The sequence below is a fragment of the Elgaria multicarinata genome, chromosome 3 (genome assembly GCF_023053635.1).
Source record: "Elgaria multicarinata webbii isolate HBS135686 ecotype San Diego chromosome 3, rElgMul1.1.pri, whole genome shotgun sequence".
NCBI lineage: Eukaryota > Metazoa > Chordata > Lepidosauria > Squamata > Anguidae > Elgaria > Elgaria multicarinata.
Window position 1 is genome coordinate 101,129,190 of NC_086173.1, and position 15,527 is coordinate 101,144,716.

Below are 15,527 nucleotides of genomic sequence, written 5' to 3' on the forward strand. Positions count from 1 at the left end.
CAGGCACAAAGGCTGGTAACTTGCCCACATGGAATGTGTGTCTGCAGAGTCATCTGAAGTGTTCTGTGGGTTTGTGCTGAGTGGCAGGTGTCAACATATACTTCACTATCATATTCACCTGCTAAAGTACTTGGACATTGAAGATGATTAGCTCTCTGCAAAACAGCTGCTTTTAGAGGCCTCAGTTGTGCCCCATTCATAAGCATTTAAAATCTAGTACTAGATAGATGGAGGGCATTATAATGGTGCAGTTCAGTTTCTGCACAAAGTCCAGGAAGAAAACCATTGGCCTATCACCTTCTTAGTTTGATTTGGCACAGATTGCTGCTGCCAGTGTGGTGGACAAAATCCTTTAGAAGAAAAGGGACAGTGTGGACTAGAAAGAAGGTCATCTTTGTCTTGGTCAAGTCCACTGTTGGCCCATGTCAAGGGGAGGATACTGCAGAAGTAAAGTCTTCACAGTGATTTGGGGAGCAGAATAGATCATCTTGTTTTCTTGATTGACCCAAACTCTCCTGGGCCTAGTAAGGAACGGGAGAGGTACAGGAATGATTGGAACCAGGGACTTCTGGGTTTGGGCCATGTTGGTTGTCCACTAGAATTACTCTACCTTGCTATTCATTTTGCCAAAGGCAGTGAGAGCCACTGTACCCATCAATCATGCATGAGTTACTAGAATGGAGTGTTCACACACTTCATTTCCCCCCTGCTTGTCTTGAAGTCTTTTTTAGTATGGAGTTACTTGGTTTAAATAAAAAATAGTAACCATAAAATTCAAGTCAAATCCTTTTTTTCTTTTCTTTGTGTCTTTGTTGCTGACAATAAATACTATAACTTGTCAGGCTAAAATGCTTGGAAATTAGATGTAGAAAGATCTAGATTAAAATCTTCAGGCTAAAAATAATACTTTAAAAATTGGTCTGAGATGGGATCTAACTAATGAGAGACTCAGCAACGATGGCCTTGGAAAGCACAGAGTGGACTGGGTGGAATGGAGATGCTGCGGTGACATCCTAGGATTACGTTGAGTTTGACAAGCCATCGGAATTGGCTGAAAAGTCAACTAGGCTACAGAATCAATTTGGCAAGAATATACCATTTTTTCTGCTCTATTGTTTTTTGTTGCTGCTGCTTCTGTTTGCATGATTGGGATGGGAAGGTAAATTGTTTCAAACACAATAGTAATTTGTCAGCATTGTTGATTAAATACTTTTTAGACAATAAAATGAGAAATCTTTTGATGAAAATTGACAAAGGTCTCCCAGAATTCCACAGATTCAATGGGAAAAAAAGCCACGAGGCCCACTGTTCTTTGTATTTGGCCAACAGCTCAATGGATGGAACAGGGAGCAATGAACCAAAGCTCAGGGATGTTCACTCTGTGGAGAAGGTCACGATGGTTCATGCTTCCCCATGTCTTGCTCAGAGCTCTGTGTCTGTCTGCACAACCTGATGTGCAGAGACACTGGAAGGGCAAGGAGAGGATGAGGGAAAACGAGAAACAAACAATGAGAATAGCTTCTGGACTTCTGAGTGAAGAAAGACGGTCCTCATGAGTGAGTGCTGAGGTGTAACTAGAGTTGATGGGACTAGGCAGCTGCCCTCCTCTGGCAAGTCTAGAGGGGGATGAAGATGGTGCGTAAAGCAAAAATGGATGGGCTAGAACTAAATGGATGTTTCAAAGGCAAGACGCCAAGGGCAGTGGATGGCGACTGGCAGTCAAATAGAGGAGGAGCAACTGCAGAGATAACAAGATATTCAAGGAAGGTCTAAAGGAAGCCCCTCTGCCACAGTCTGAGGTGTTTTCCTGTGGAAACAAAAGGGAGAGATTTCTGTTAGATCTGGCCATCCTGTTCATAGTCAGAGAACGGTTACTTTTTCTCTGACACTCATTGTAATGTTACACTGTGATTTTCCTCATCATAAACCCCAATCTTCTCATGATTCCGTTGAGACATCATCTCCTGCAATATCCTAGGGCCCATCTCCTTAATATGCAATTGAAATGTCTGGGAATTTGTACTGAATATATTCGCACAGTTTCTTTGGAGGTGGGGAAGAAAACTTCCATTTTAAAAAAAGTAGGGAATTGAAGTACAGTGGGATTAAGAGCGCATCCACATCAGCTTCTCTTAGGAACAGCTGGTAAAATAATAATTTTAAAAGTCCTTTCAGATGGAGTAACTGTTTAGAATTCCATTTCTAAGTTCAGACATTGGAAATGGAAAATGAATACTCGTTAAAGATATACTCTTCCTCTTTCCCAACGCCTCTGTCAATGGCCAGATCTACACCAAGCAGGATAAGATACTTTGAAAACAGTTTGAAAACTGTATTTGGAGTGTGTCCTGGGCCCCAACAGTTGTCACTACAGTTATAAACCGTTTTAAAGCAGTAGTGTAGATCCTGCCAATGTTTCTTGTGTATTGTGGTATTATTCTTGAGAGCCAGAGTGGTATAGTGGTTAGAGTGTTGGACTAGTACTGGGGATACCCAGATTCCACGCATCAACGAAGCTCACTGGGTGGCTTTGGGCCAGTCACTGACTCTCAGCCTAACCTACCTCACAGGATTGTTGTGAGGATAAAATGGAGAGGACACCACCTTGGGGTCCTTAGAGGAAAGGTAGGATATACTGTACATGTGACAAATAAATATTGGGACAGAACTTGCAAGGAACATTACCCCGCAGCAAATTTGCCACCCGAACGAGTAGATCAGCTGATGGGCCAGGGCTCCAGCTTGCCATTTCAAGTGGTGAGCTGACTGAAGCTGTCCATATCAGCAGATTGGTTTGAGAGAAGGGAAGCCCCTAGCAGGCTTGGCTTCTCCGATCCCAGGATATCCTGCCCCTAGAGAAAAGCCACTTCAGATGTATCCCTGCAGCCCTTGCACCTATAAGGCAGTATTTTCTTCTACGTACCGTTTTATTGTAGTCAAAACAGACATGGGGACCTTTTCGATACCGTGGCTTCTCCACTAGCTCACATTGATTGCGATCTCCCGGTGGAGCTTTGCATTGTCAAGGAAATATAGCACAAGGCAATAAATATGAGTCAGAGCAATGTCTTAAATTTTTGTTTAAAATAGTAAGATTGAGAAATGTAATACAAATGTGGCATTTTAAAATGTCACCTAACATTTTAGGTGGCAGGGTTTACCCTTTCAAACTATGAGGGCTAGTCACTTTCAAGTGGGACCTGCAACAAAATGTTGCAGGGTAGTGTGCCTGTTCAGTGTGCCAGCCAGCCACCTAGCTATGCCCTTTTCCAAGATACTCCAATCTGCTCTCCCCACTCCCCTTTAACGGTTTTGCTAAAAATGTATGTTTTGTTGACCCTGGAGGTTTTTTTGTTCGTTTGTTTTGAGCCTGCTGATACCTCCTGTCTTGTGCAGGGATAGAACTGTTTGGGCTACATAAGGTCTGATGGCATCAGGAGAGTTGAGTTTATTAGTAGTATATAGAAAACAGTACAAATGGGAATGTTGTAATTTTAGCAGCTAGCACCCTTGGAAGAAAAAAGTGTGAAAGTGCTATTGTGTGAATATTCTCTATTCTCTGTATGGGCTTCTTTAGATTTAGGGGACATTGCATTGCCTTCCCCTAAATCGCATTGCCTGATTTAGGGGAAATCACATTGCTTTGCTTCCTTCTTCTCTTGCACAATTGTAATGGGCTGCACTACACAGACGCAGAGTTGTCTACAATTGAAAATTTCCCTTCCTTTCTGTGCTGATAGCCTCGAATGGGACAGCGCCCTCTAGTGGGTGCTGGGTGCTTTGTAGCGCAACTTCGACTGCACACGGTAGGAAATCCCCTGATATTTTAGAAGAATTGGGTTTTTTTTAGAACAAAATAACATGGGGAAGGCACAGGAAATGTGCAGGAGGTTAATGTCATCATCAGAAGTACCCACAAACTTCCGTGAGTGGCCAATCACGAGCATGCCGTATTTCGCTCACGTGAAGATGTTTTCCTGTTTCAAATGGTTCCCTATATATTTAAATTGCCCTTCCCCAACCTGATGCTCTCAAGACGTTTTGGACTTCAATTCCCAGTATTCCTGACTATTGGCCATGCTCACTGGGGCTGATGGGAGTTGAAGTCCAAAACATCTGGAGGGTACTTTTTGCCATTTCCCTGCCTCTCTGCAACGCCTCCTTTGACTCTGAAGGCCAATTCCAAAACCATGAGTAGCAATGTTTCCCCTGATAATATCCAGTAAAACTCCCGTTCACCCATTGTTACAAACTCCCCTTCTATATCTATGCTACAGAATAATATCCATAGGGATGGAGCTCTGTGTGGGATCCTGTTCAGGTGAATGTAATGTGAAGATCAGAGCCATCGCATGGAATCTATCCAGGGAGGTATTTATAGAAGCACAACAAAAAACCGTGAGTGGATGATAATCCATTCTCCCCGTGGAAAAGAATGCCATGCCAAACATCATGTTGAACCTGATCGGCCTCGTGCAGCAGAGCTGAGCAGCAAAGGATACCCTTTATCTCTGCTTGGAGAAGCTTGGTGGATTCACACTGGCTGCATATTGGCTTTTCTGCTACAACAAACAGAAGGTTGGTGCTAGCCAGCCTTTGTGCATGGAATAGCCTGGAGAAGGAGAGAAAGCAAAGGCAGGGTGGGGTGGGGTGGGGTGGAGGATGAAGTACTGCTCTTCTGCCATGTTGGCTACTGTTACTTACTCCAGATTGTTACAATTCAGCTCACATAATGAAGGCTAGAGTTACATTTGCTCTTACAGCAGGAGTACACATGTCCAAGTACATAATGCGCAGTTTGGCCTTCTAACTGGTTTAACAGTCATTCCCTCCCCTCAGAGCACCCTGGAAAATGCAATTCTCTGCTAGGGGTCTCTGACAGAATTTCATCAGCTGCACCAAACTACAATTCCCAGGATTTTGTGTGATCTTAAAGTCATGGTTGTTAAATTTTATAACAATTCTGTTAATTTTCAGTATAGATACCCCCCCTCAGTATTCAGAGTAATAATGGTTATTACTGAAAAGTAATCCAGTAATAACCACACCAAGGACTCTCTGGGTGTTTCCAGATGAGACCTATATTGTGCAATCACCCTGCTCCAGTCACGGAATTTTACAGAGAACGGAGGACCAGATGACATTTTCCTCCAGTTGTAACCGTCTCGTGTTTCCCACTGCTTCTTCCATCTTTTTTCCTTCTACAAAAAGAAAAAAGTCTGCTAAGGAGGAAAAGATGAAATAGCAGCATAATGCCTTTTGTTTAATAGTGCTGGAAGCCTCTGTCTGGGAGAACCTTCTGTTATTTTAGCTGAAATACTAGTCACAGCTCTTTATCAGCTTCTACAATACATAGCACCAACCTGGGTGGCCATCCTTTAATCCTGTTAAAAATGGAAGACCTGAGCCAGGGCATCTCACCACCTGCTGGATACCAACAACTCTGGTAAGCTACCACGAACCTTTATAGCAGGGACATCTTCCACTGACCTGGAGCAATTTCCACAGTCAATCATGGTGTTGTAAGTGTAGTCAACTGTACTGAAGTAGTATTGGGTCTGCTTCATGATGCAGCTGGTCTCTTTGGACTCCATGCTGTCTGCTGTGACATCCTCTGTTAGGACACACAACACATGTAGTGGGATGTAATGGGAATAAGTCACTTCTTGTTTATCCTTCCTAGCTTATTTAAATGAATAGTGAAAGGCTATGCATGTTTACTCAAAAGTAAGCCCCACTGAGCTCAGTGAGACTTATAGGTAAGAGTGTATAGGATTGCAACCTAACTGTCCTCCTCTAAGGTTATGTCTGAGCTACTGACTTTTGGTGCAAAGTACTACTGATAATTGTGCAAGAAGGTAGAAAAAGAACCACACTGCATCATGTGATCTGTCACCTGTTCTTCCTGATTAGCCTACCATTTGCTTTTTTTACCTTACACATACGTTTGTACCCTAATTGATGAGGTATAAGCATTACTGAGTCTTGATGTGATTCATTCATGGATGTGATTGCATGCCACACAGAGAGGCTCTTTTTGCTCTCTTCATGCTACAAATGTTTAGAGAACAGGTAATTTGTCATAGTTGCAAGGACCACTTATAATTTTTCCAATGGCATTGTCTAACAGCATAATCCTATATATGTTTATTCAGAATGTATGCTCCATTATGTTAAATACTTGGTATTGTGTTTAGGATTGCAGTCCAGTTGAGGTAGAACTGATACTTGGGAGTCCAGTTCAGGTGGAATTATAGATTTGATAAGGAATTTGGCTCTTCAACACCATTTGAATTTGATAACACTGCCCTAAACCCTTCTGAAGCTACACTCCGAATTACTAGTAACTATTTTCCCTACATGTACTCTGTGCAATTTTTAAAGCCACAAATCTATGCTGTTCTGCATTGTTGATGAATAGCTTCAGCAATGAATCCTAGCTCCTGGTAATAGGGGAACAGCTGGCAATCCCATATAGCTCAGAATTATTTTTCTTTTCTGAATCTAATCCATCTATATAGTTAACTTGTAGTGCTCCCACAATGCCAACTCATCTCTTTGAGACGGAATAGCAGGAACAATTAAGAAATGCTTACCTGTTTGAAACCAGCTGTTGTAGGTTAGTCCATACAAAAACTGCTGAAACAGAGACCTTGTGAAAGGAAATGGCAGAGATGTTAGCTGGCAGTAGAAGAAAATAAGTGTAGGACACTAACCCAAACAGGTTCCTTGACTTAAACAACTAAAAAGAAGATGGCATTTTATTTTCCTAAGCCCCAAAGGGTATAAAAAGTCATAGAACTCCTAGGTCTCAACTTTTTGAAATGTTGACTCTGCATACCTAGAACTGCTCTCCTACATGCTTCCATCAATGGGTTCTCTAATTATTATAGTACAGCGGCTTAGCAAAAAAATCGTGCACATTGTGAAATTTGGTATGGTGGTATTTATGACCATGTAGATTAAAATGAGATGTAGGGGCATCTTGGGAAATCATCGTGACGACCGCCATCTTGGAAAATGGCGGCCAAAATCCAGTTTTCACACAATAAGTCTATTATTTGTAATCTCACAGAAAAGATGTCTCAATACAAAATTAAAGAGCATAAAATTTGCTACAAAAAAGTCATTAACAATCTTTTCATAGGAGCAACCCTCGTCGAGATATAAAGGTTTTATTCCTACCCATTTGTCTGAGAAGTCAACAAGATGCACTATCTCACCCTCATTCCAATCTTGCATTTTGTGTTGCAAGCCTGAAACTTTCAGAGGTTTATATCTCGACAAGGGTTGCTCCTATGAAAAGATTGTTAATGACTTTTTTGTAGCAAATTTTATGCTCTTTAATTTTGTACTGAGACATCTTTTCTGTAAGATTACAAATAATAGAGTTATTGTGCGAAAACTGGATTTTGGCCGCCATTTTCCAAGATGGCGGCTGCCAAGATGATTTCCCAAGATGCCCCTATATCTCATTTTAACCTACATGGTCATAAATACCACAATACCAAATTTCACACTTGTATCACAATGTGCATGATTTGGCCAGAAAGTAGCCCAATATGCTGCATTTCTGTTTTGCTATAAAACCTAAGCTGCTTCAGCTCATCTAGTGAAGTGCAAAGAAAGGACTTACCATGCAGCTGCTGAGGTCCACCAAGCCAGGTTCAGAAAATCTGCCACGGTTGGCTGGATATGAAGAGACAAAAGAAACCTGGTTATTAAGAGAACAGTAAGTACACGTCCAAAGTTCTACAGCTTCTCACATGCTCAGGGCCAAGCATAGAGGATCCCATAAAGGGTTGATAATTCTTCAGCTTTTTATTGTATTTTTATGCACCTTGACCGGGTATAAACCCGAACTGTGTTCATACTGCAGGATGAAAACTGATTTCCACAAATGGTGCTTCACCACGGACAAAGAATCTACAAATCATTAGCGATCCACTGGATCATGAGGCAGAGAGGATAAGAAGTTAATGAGAGTTGGAGTGACCCAGCTATGAGCATAGCAGGGATAGCCAGAGTTAATATTAGAAAAATGATGGAGTGAGATATTTTGAGAAGATCACTGTACCTGGCATTGTATTTCCTGCAATATAAGATCCAGGAACAGATTTTACTTTAGTATGTGAAAATCAGATACTTGAAACATCTCAGTGATTCATAAATTACGGCCAACTGTGCCTCATGTCAGGTGGTCCATGCTGTGTGCCCATAATGGGTTGTATCCAATGTTGATCTTACTCAGAGTAGAACCACTGAAATGAATGGGGCTTAAATTAAACTAACATTGAATACAACCCAATGAAACTAACAAAGGAAAAATAAAGCGCTTACAAGAACAAACTGTGATGAATACAAATGTAAAACTTCTGCACTCTGCTGCAACTACACTGAATGCACAGAATAAAGAGAATTGGGAAATGTTGTTATGTAAAGGCAACAGTCAAGAAACTACAGATACAGGAGCCATGTCCTCCTTTTCATATGGTCACTCTAGGGTTGATGTGCAGGGGCACTTGTGCAGATGTGATGCCTGTAGAACTACAGGGTACGTTCACTGTGGCTTTCCATAGTAGGATGAAAGCTGCAGGAGTTATATTAGAGTGACCAGAAAGAGGGCAGAGCTCCTGCAGCTTTAACTGTTGTGATGAAGAGGGAATGTCACCAGGTGCTGCAGGCATACAAATGACACTTGCTGAAATTCCCTTTTCTATACAACTGTTAAAAATACAGGAACCCTGTCCTCCTTTCCATGTTGTCACCCAAACAGAATGTCATCAAATGGGTAGGTGTGAAGAAATGAGGAGGTTTACTCCCCTGCATTGCTCAATGAAGTTTTTAAAACCAGTAAGCCTCTGCATACCTCTGCATTTTCATACATAACAGCCTTTTTATGCTCCCCTCCTCACACCTGTGCCCGGTGAATATTTAAAGGGACAGGAGGGGATTGATTGCAGGGTCGAAACAGCATCCTTTCAAAGCAGCAGGGCTGACTCCCATCCCCAAGGCAAAGAGTTACTTCTGGACAGACATACCACCACCACCCCACACGCAACTCTTCCTTTCTGCAAACCAGCACCACTTCCACTAGCCCACATTGAAGCTAGCTGAGGTCACACAGATTCCCAGACTGCACGAAAGCTGCTGCAACTGGAAAACTTGCCATAAATAGTCCTTTATAAAAAGCAACAACTGGATTTAGGACAAGAAATGCCACATTAGCTAGGGAGAGGGGTGTGCATCATTTGCTATGATCGACTTGGGGGTTGGAGCAGAACCAGAGTAAAAGCCCCATGTAGATGAGTCCAGTGAAGTACGTCATCCCATGAAGCTAATTGGTGGGAGATCAAGGACAAATAAAAGGAAGTACTTCTTCACACAGTGCATAGTTAAATTATGGAACTCATTACCACAAGATGTAGTGATGGCCACCCATTTGGATGGCTTTAAAAGGGGGTTGGATAAATTCCTGGAGGTGAAGGCTATGAGTGGCTACTAGCCCTGATGACTGTGTGCTACTTCCAGTATTCAAGGCAGTAAGCCTGTGTGCACCAGTTGCTGGGGAACATGGGTGGGAGGGTGCTGTTGCACCATGTCCTGCCTTGTTGATCCCTGGCCGACGGCTGGTTGGCCACTGTGTGAACAGAGTGCTGGACTAGATGGACCCTTGGTCTGATCCAGCAGGGCTCTTCTTAGGTTCTTATGTTGTACGTACAATGCTCCAACATTCAACCAAGGCTTCCCAGCATGAGAGCCATGACTCACCACATATACCCGGTGTGCTGCACCTCCTGTGTTGCTCGGAGCTTCCGGAGCACACACAGACTGAAAGTCATACGATTCTTTCCGGGTGAAGAATGAATTGTTGTAGAGAGCAGACATCAAGTGAGCATCTACCTCGCTGAAGAACTTTCCGACCTGGAAGGAAAAAAGGACCAAGGAATGCTCATCAGCTGTCTCCCTGTTCATAGATAACACAATTGAAATGATCTCAAATGAAAAGGGTTGACCATTAGGCAGGAGTCACAGACCCTGTTCAGACGACACGCTAAGCCACGGTGATTAAGCATTTTCAGCTAAACCTTATGGCTTAGCATGTTATGTAAACCATGACTTAGTTTGTTGTGTGTGCCATTCCTAACCATGGTGGCTACATAACTGCAGTTTAAACACACTCAGTAACCATTTATTGCCAAAGGGTTAGCGACCTAACCATGGCTTAGCATGTCTTCTGAACAGGCCCACTGTGGAATAAATAAAATGTTCACTTCTGCCTAACTAGAATGTATATGAAGCCCTGCTTTCAGGAGCACCATCCAAACATATCCCTACAGAAAAAGAGCAGCTTACCTGGAACCAGTAATCTTCCTGGTTGGAGAGCACCAAAAAGCCCCCATCATCAATGAGCACACAAAGGAGGTCCTGCAAGAGTGAGAAATACTTTTGTTTTGCAGGGCAGCGTCTTCTAAATTCAGCTCCATGGGCCAGCATTAACCCCATAGAAAAGCATTTGCCACACTGCCTCTATACTGAGCAAAGGCAATATCCCTATCACAGCTATGGGCATAGCTCCCTGAACCCATGATTTGTATACACAAAATCACAGGCAGGAGCCTTGCATCTCCAGCTTAGAAGAAGAAGGATCTCAGGTTGCAGGGATGGGAAAGAGTTCAGCTTGAAACCTTAGAAATCTGCTGTCAGGCCCAGTACGCCATACTGGATTAGACGGAACAACGGCCTGACTCCGTATAAGGCAGCATCATGTGCACCACGCTTCTTTTTTCCTCCAGTGGTTTTGTCTTTTTAGTCACATCCCAATCCGAGAGCAAAGTTGAACATGAGAAGTAGAAGGGAATCGTTTCAGTCTTCAGGCCACTCAAGTCTCCACATGGGAGGATCTTCTGTTTCTTTGTTCCTAATCCTTTTATGCATGTGTGTAAGGGTTGAGGGAATGGGAGTCTATGAGCAAGAAAATAGTGGTGTTGGAAATGGAACCTGGCAGGTAGGAGTGTGTGAGTGTGAGTGTGAGTGTGTGTGTGTGTGTGTGTGTGTATACAGAGAATTATTGTGTCTATGGCAATATGTACATATTTCTTTGAAACAGTTTGCTTCCAATGTGTCCTATGATAATCACATTAAATGGATATTGTCTGTTTTTATTTGTATTTTATGCTTTTAATGGTTTTAAATTTTGTATATTTGTTTTTAATGTTCACTGTTTTAAACTTTTGTAAACTGCGCAGTGAGCTTCGGTTATAGGGCGGTATATAAATGTAATAAATAATAACAACAACAATAATAATTCCAGTGGTGGTAGGTCATCATCATCATCATCATCATCATCATCATCATCATCATCATCATCTCCTCTTTCTCGCTCATGGCGGTTTTTCTAGACGAACATGGCGGGGTTTGCCAAGTCATGCTGTCTTTTACAGATTCAGGAATTTCCTGACAATTGAGCATGTTTTAATTATGGCTGCTTTCTGGATGCTGGTGTAGATGATGATGATGATGATGATGATGATTGCAGCCCTATTAAATATTCCCAGTGCCTAACTTTAAATGGTTTAGCTTTCACACTTTAAACTCAAGTGGACTCCTCTGACTCAGGAACTAGCTGCATCCCCCATATTTACCTTGTAATTAGCCTCACAGTCCATCTCACAGCTTGTGGAGGGGTCACACTATAAACCAAAGAAAACAGGCAATGAAGTTAAGAAAGTTCTAAACACATCTCAAAATTGGTTTACTTCAACCCAGAACATGGGCATGTATCTTTCAGAATCACAGATCAACACATTTTATAGTCAGAAGGGGGTTGTGAGGAAGTAATGACACCATTATCCATACTCTGATAACATCCAGATGTACAGTGTTGTATGTGGGGGAGCCTGTGAAGAGCATCTGGAAATGTCAACTGGTTCAGAATATGGTTGCCTGGTTGTTAATTGGGACTTGCTGAGTGAAACTTTGCTCACTGGGGTTTAGGGGTCCCAAACCTTTTGGGGTTGGTGGGCCCATTTTGTATGTACTCTCACAAAATGGCTACTATGCAGAGCAGCTTGCCCATTCATAAAACTGTTGCCATGGAGGCCATGGCTGATCACAAAACACCAATTTCCCAAAGGCAAACTGGTGATGCTAAGAGAAAAATAATATGCCCAAGAACCTAAGTACAAGGCAGAGGTGGGGGTCAGAGCTCCAAAAACACAAAGCAACTCTTTTGAACCAAATACAGATGGGCACTGGGGCATAGCACTTAGCTCTATAGCATGGTGGAGGCCTAGTTTTAAAAAATGAATTAAAAAATCTTAAGAAACAAAATTAAAGTCAGGAGGGTCAGTGAACCTGGCAGGTGCCAAGAGAGGTGTCTGTGCCCACATGAGTGCCTACAGGCACCACGCTGGAGAGCCCAGGGTTAAAAGGCTTCTGCTGGATTCCAGCTCATTTCCAACCACAATTCAAAGTACTGCTTTTGACCTACAAAGTGCCATAGAATTCTTCCTTCGTGACTCAGAAGCCGCCCGAACTTGGCGGCTGCTGAGATTGCTATGCATTGCTGGGCTGAAGCCAACACGGCAGGAGGATCAGCAGAGGCAATTTTTGCTTTTCCCCCTACATGGGCTTTTCAGCTCATCTAGCAAGGGTGCTTCAGAGAGGGCTGGAGGAGGCTCAGGATCAATAGTATTCTGGCATCTCCAGTCTCCTTCCCTCCTCAACCACCAGAATGTCCCCATTTTCTGTCCTCAGACAGGCAGCCAGAACAGTTCTCTCTGTGCTGGCTGCAAGGGGGCAGGATTGGGAGGGGCACATATCTGACTCCACCTTCTGAGGTCCGAGTGCTGTCTCCCAGGGGAATCTGAGCCATCCTATGGTCCCTGGGATGCTCACCCAGGGACCATAGGATTGCTTTCTAAATGACTTTGGACCAGGAGAAGACCTTGCATATCCTTTCAGAGGCCCTGTTCTGTGTGTCATGGCCTTCAGAGGCTAAACAGTTGGCTGGCAGGAATACAGCCCTTACAGTCATTTATGAAATACCCTCTCCAGAGATATTAAGGTGACTTCGACTTTAACATCTTAATGCTCTTTCCTTCATACAAGAGGATGTATTTGAAAGGGTAAAGAGGTGTTGTTGTTATGAACAGGCTGCCTCTTTCAAGAACTGTGATATGCAGATAACCTCGGGGGTTCACACAACGTCAACAGAGAGAAGCTGACAAGTCCATGATGGTTGCCATGCTGCAGTGCTACAACACATGGTGTCCAGCATGGGATTCGGAGTGCTCTTCAGCTCCAACCACGCCACCTACAAAACACAAGCTCACAGCTTCTTTCCCAGAAGGATATTCTCCACCACCTACTCTTCGTGTTCCCAGCTGATCCCTTTCCGTTCGGTTACTTGCAAGGACTTTAAATTTTTCTGCCCAGGCCTCCAGGTCAAGTTTTACTCCAACCACTGGGGGGGAAAAAGACCTTGAGGTTAGACAAAATCCCTTCATTTTTTGGGGTCTAAAGACATAGGCTTGGATCCTGAATATTGCAAGTGTAAGGCAGTTTGTGGCAGAGGACACTCCCTGTCCCTCCCTGTCCTCTCCCTGTCCCTTTCTACACCTACAAGGACTGCATGACATCATGGGTATTACACCTGCTCCAGCGAAAAGTAAGGATAAAAAACAAAAGCCCCGACCCTGCTCCCCACCCCACCCCCAATGGCTCTGGACTCTCCCTGTCCCGGCTCCTTCCCTCTGATGACCCCCGCTACTCAGGGGGAAGAGGAAGAAGCCGGGATGGGCGCTCACTCTGCCTGCAAACCTCGGGATCATCCTGGGACTGCAGGACAAACCGGAGGGATCATCCCTCCCTGCTCCCAGGATCCCCTGTGAATCATTTGGATGTACAGAGATAATCTAGGGATGATCCCTTGAAAAACAGATGGTGTAGAAAGGGCCCCGTTTCCCCAGTGAAGCTCCCTGAGTTCCCCTGAAAAGCCTCTCTGGAGGGTCAGGAGATTCTCCTGAACAGCATGGGAGAGGGTGCTGTTGGAGGAGGAGGGATCACCCAAAATCAGGTGGAGGAAACTTACATGAGCAGAAGCCAAAGGCATGTACTCAGGTTCCATGCCATAACCTGAACTAGATCACATCCCTGTTTCTCCCTGTCCATCTATGTGAGTGGTAGGCAATTGGGGCATCTTTCTCAGACCCAGCCCATGTGTAATGCTTTCACTGTCACTTCCTCCTTCATTGTTTGCTTGTCTCCAAACCAAATGCAGAAAGTGAAATTTATTCTCAGAGATTCAAGACTAGAGTTGTTGTGGAGAAACAAGGCAACAGAATATCATTTGTTTGTGCCTGCCCGGAACCAACAAATTAACATTCCAGTTTTCAAAGCACAGCTTTTTTGTGTGTGAGCTTGTTTTTTTTTTTAAAAAAAAAACCCCTATACATTTTAACATAGTTTTGTTTTCTTGTGCATCAAATTAAAAAGGATTGAAACCCCATTATTGAACCACAAGGAACCTAACTCATGAAACAACTTGTCTCAAGGCTATCTTGTAAGATTCCTTTCTCTTACTCCTAAGGTAGCATAATTCTGTTAGAGAATGACAAGCTACACCAGGGCCAGCCCAATGTTGGGGTTTGTTAACAATGGTCCAGAGAAGTCCAAGCAGTATTGCCTCCAAATTGGAGATCTAGGTGCTTTTAGATGGAGGGCTCATAGTGCTTCTAATCAGAACCCTTGCAGGTATCCCATCATTTCTTCCTTAACATATCTTTTTAGGGAAAGAAAAAGGGTGGAACAAACAGTGGGAAAATATGGAAGTGGAAGACGATGTCATCTGGACTCCCTGTAAAATTCTGTGAATAGGCAGGGCGCTTGTGCAATAAAAGCCTCATCTGGAAACATTTCAAACACCTGGACTTCACGCTCCTAAGTAGACATCTAGAGCAAACCAAAGACTGCGAGACAAAGATGCAGAATGAACAGCCTGATAGTCTTACCTGCTGGTTTCAGGTGCCTTTCTTCAATGTTGAGCTCCACAGCTGTGCTAACAAGGATCCCAATGGTGTTGTTTTCCAGCTCCAACCCTCTGTAGTTGGCTATAGGGAGAAGAGGAGAAGAAGCATCCCATTTGCTATGGCGGATGGGACTGGCAGCATGACTGCTAAAAAGAACTCTCTGGACTCTGTAACAACGCCACCCCTACCTCTCTTGATGGTTTCGTGAGGGGTGTGTGTGCTGCCTTCCTGCCAATACCCACTCCCCTTTTACCTTGGTGACAAGAAGGTTGCACTTTACTTGTTGTGAACCTCCTATCTAGGAACCTATGAAGAGAGAACACTGCTTAGGCTATGCCCTCTGCATAGGATATAGATAGGAGCCATCACATATGGCAAGCAATGAACCACATGATTGCATGATTCATTCATTTTCTACTTAGTAGAGATCCTTATTTATTATTTATTTATTGCATTTATATCCTGCCTTTTTCCTCCAAGGAATCCAAGGCAGTG

General features: G+C 43.4%; 1 protein-coding gene across 2 annotated transcripts in view; it reads right to left on the minus strand.

Moving 5' to 3' along the window:
- Window positions 1–736: 736 nt before the first annotated feature.
- Window positions 737–15,527, minus strand: part of CACNA2D2 (calcium voltage-gated channel auxiliary subunit alpha2delta 2) — a 639,662-nt gene continuing 624,871 nt past the window's right edge. For both annotated transcript variants that reach the window (XM_063121105.1, XM_063121104.1), the window contains 11 exons: window positions 15,015–15,113; window positions 13,374–13,468; window positions 11,646–11,693; window positions 10,357–10,428; window positions 9,772–9,924; window positions 7,637–7,689; window positions 6,597–6,652; window positions 5,491–5,614; window positions 4,503–4,612; window positions 2,924–3,012; window positions 737–1,807 (listed from right to left, as the gene is read on the minus strand). In XM_063121105.1, the coding sequence (XP_062977175.1) occupies window positions 1,679–1,807; window positions 2,924–3,012; window positions 4,503–4,612; window positions 5,491–5,614; window positions 6,597–6,652; window positions 7,637–7,689; window positions 9,772–9,924; window positions 10,357–10,428; window positions 11,646–11,693; window positions 13,374–13,468; window positions 15,015–15,113 (1,028 nt within the window). In that variant the 3' untranslated portion in view covers window positions 737–1,678. The remainder of the gene's footprint in view (window positions 1,808–2,923; window positions 3,013–4,502; window positions 4,613–5,490; window positions 5,615–6,596; window positions 6,653–7,636; window positions 7,690–9,771; window positions 9,925–10,356; window positions 10,429–11,645; window positions 11,694–13,373; window positions 13,469–15,014; window positions 15,114–15,527) is intronic.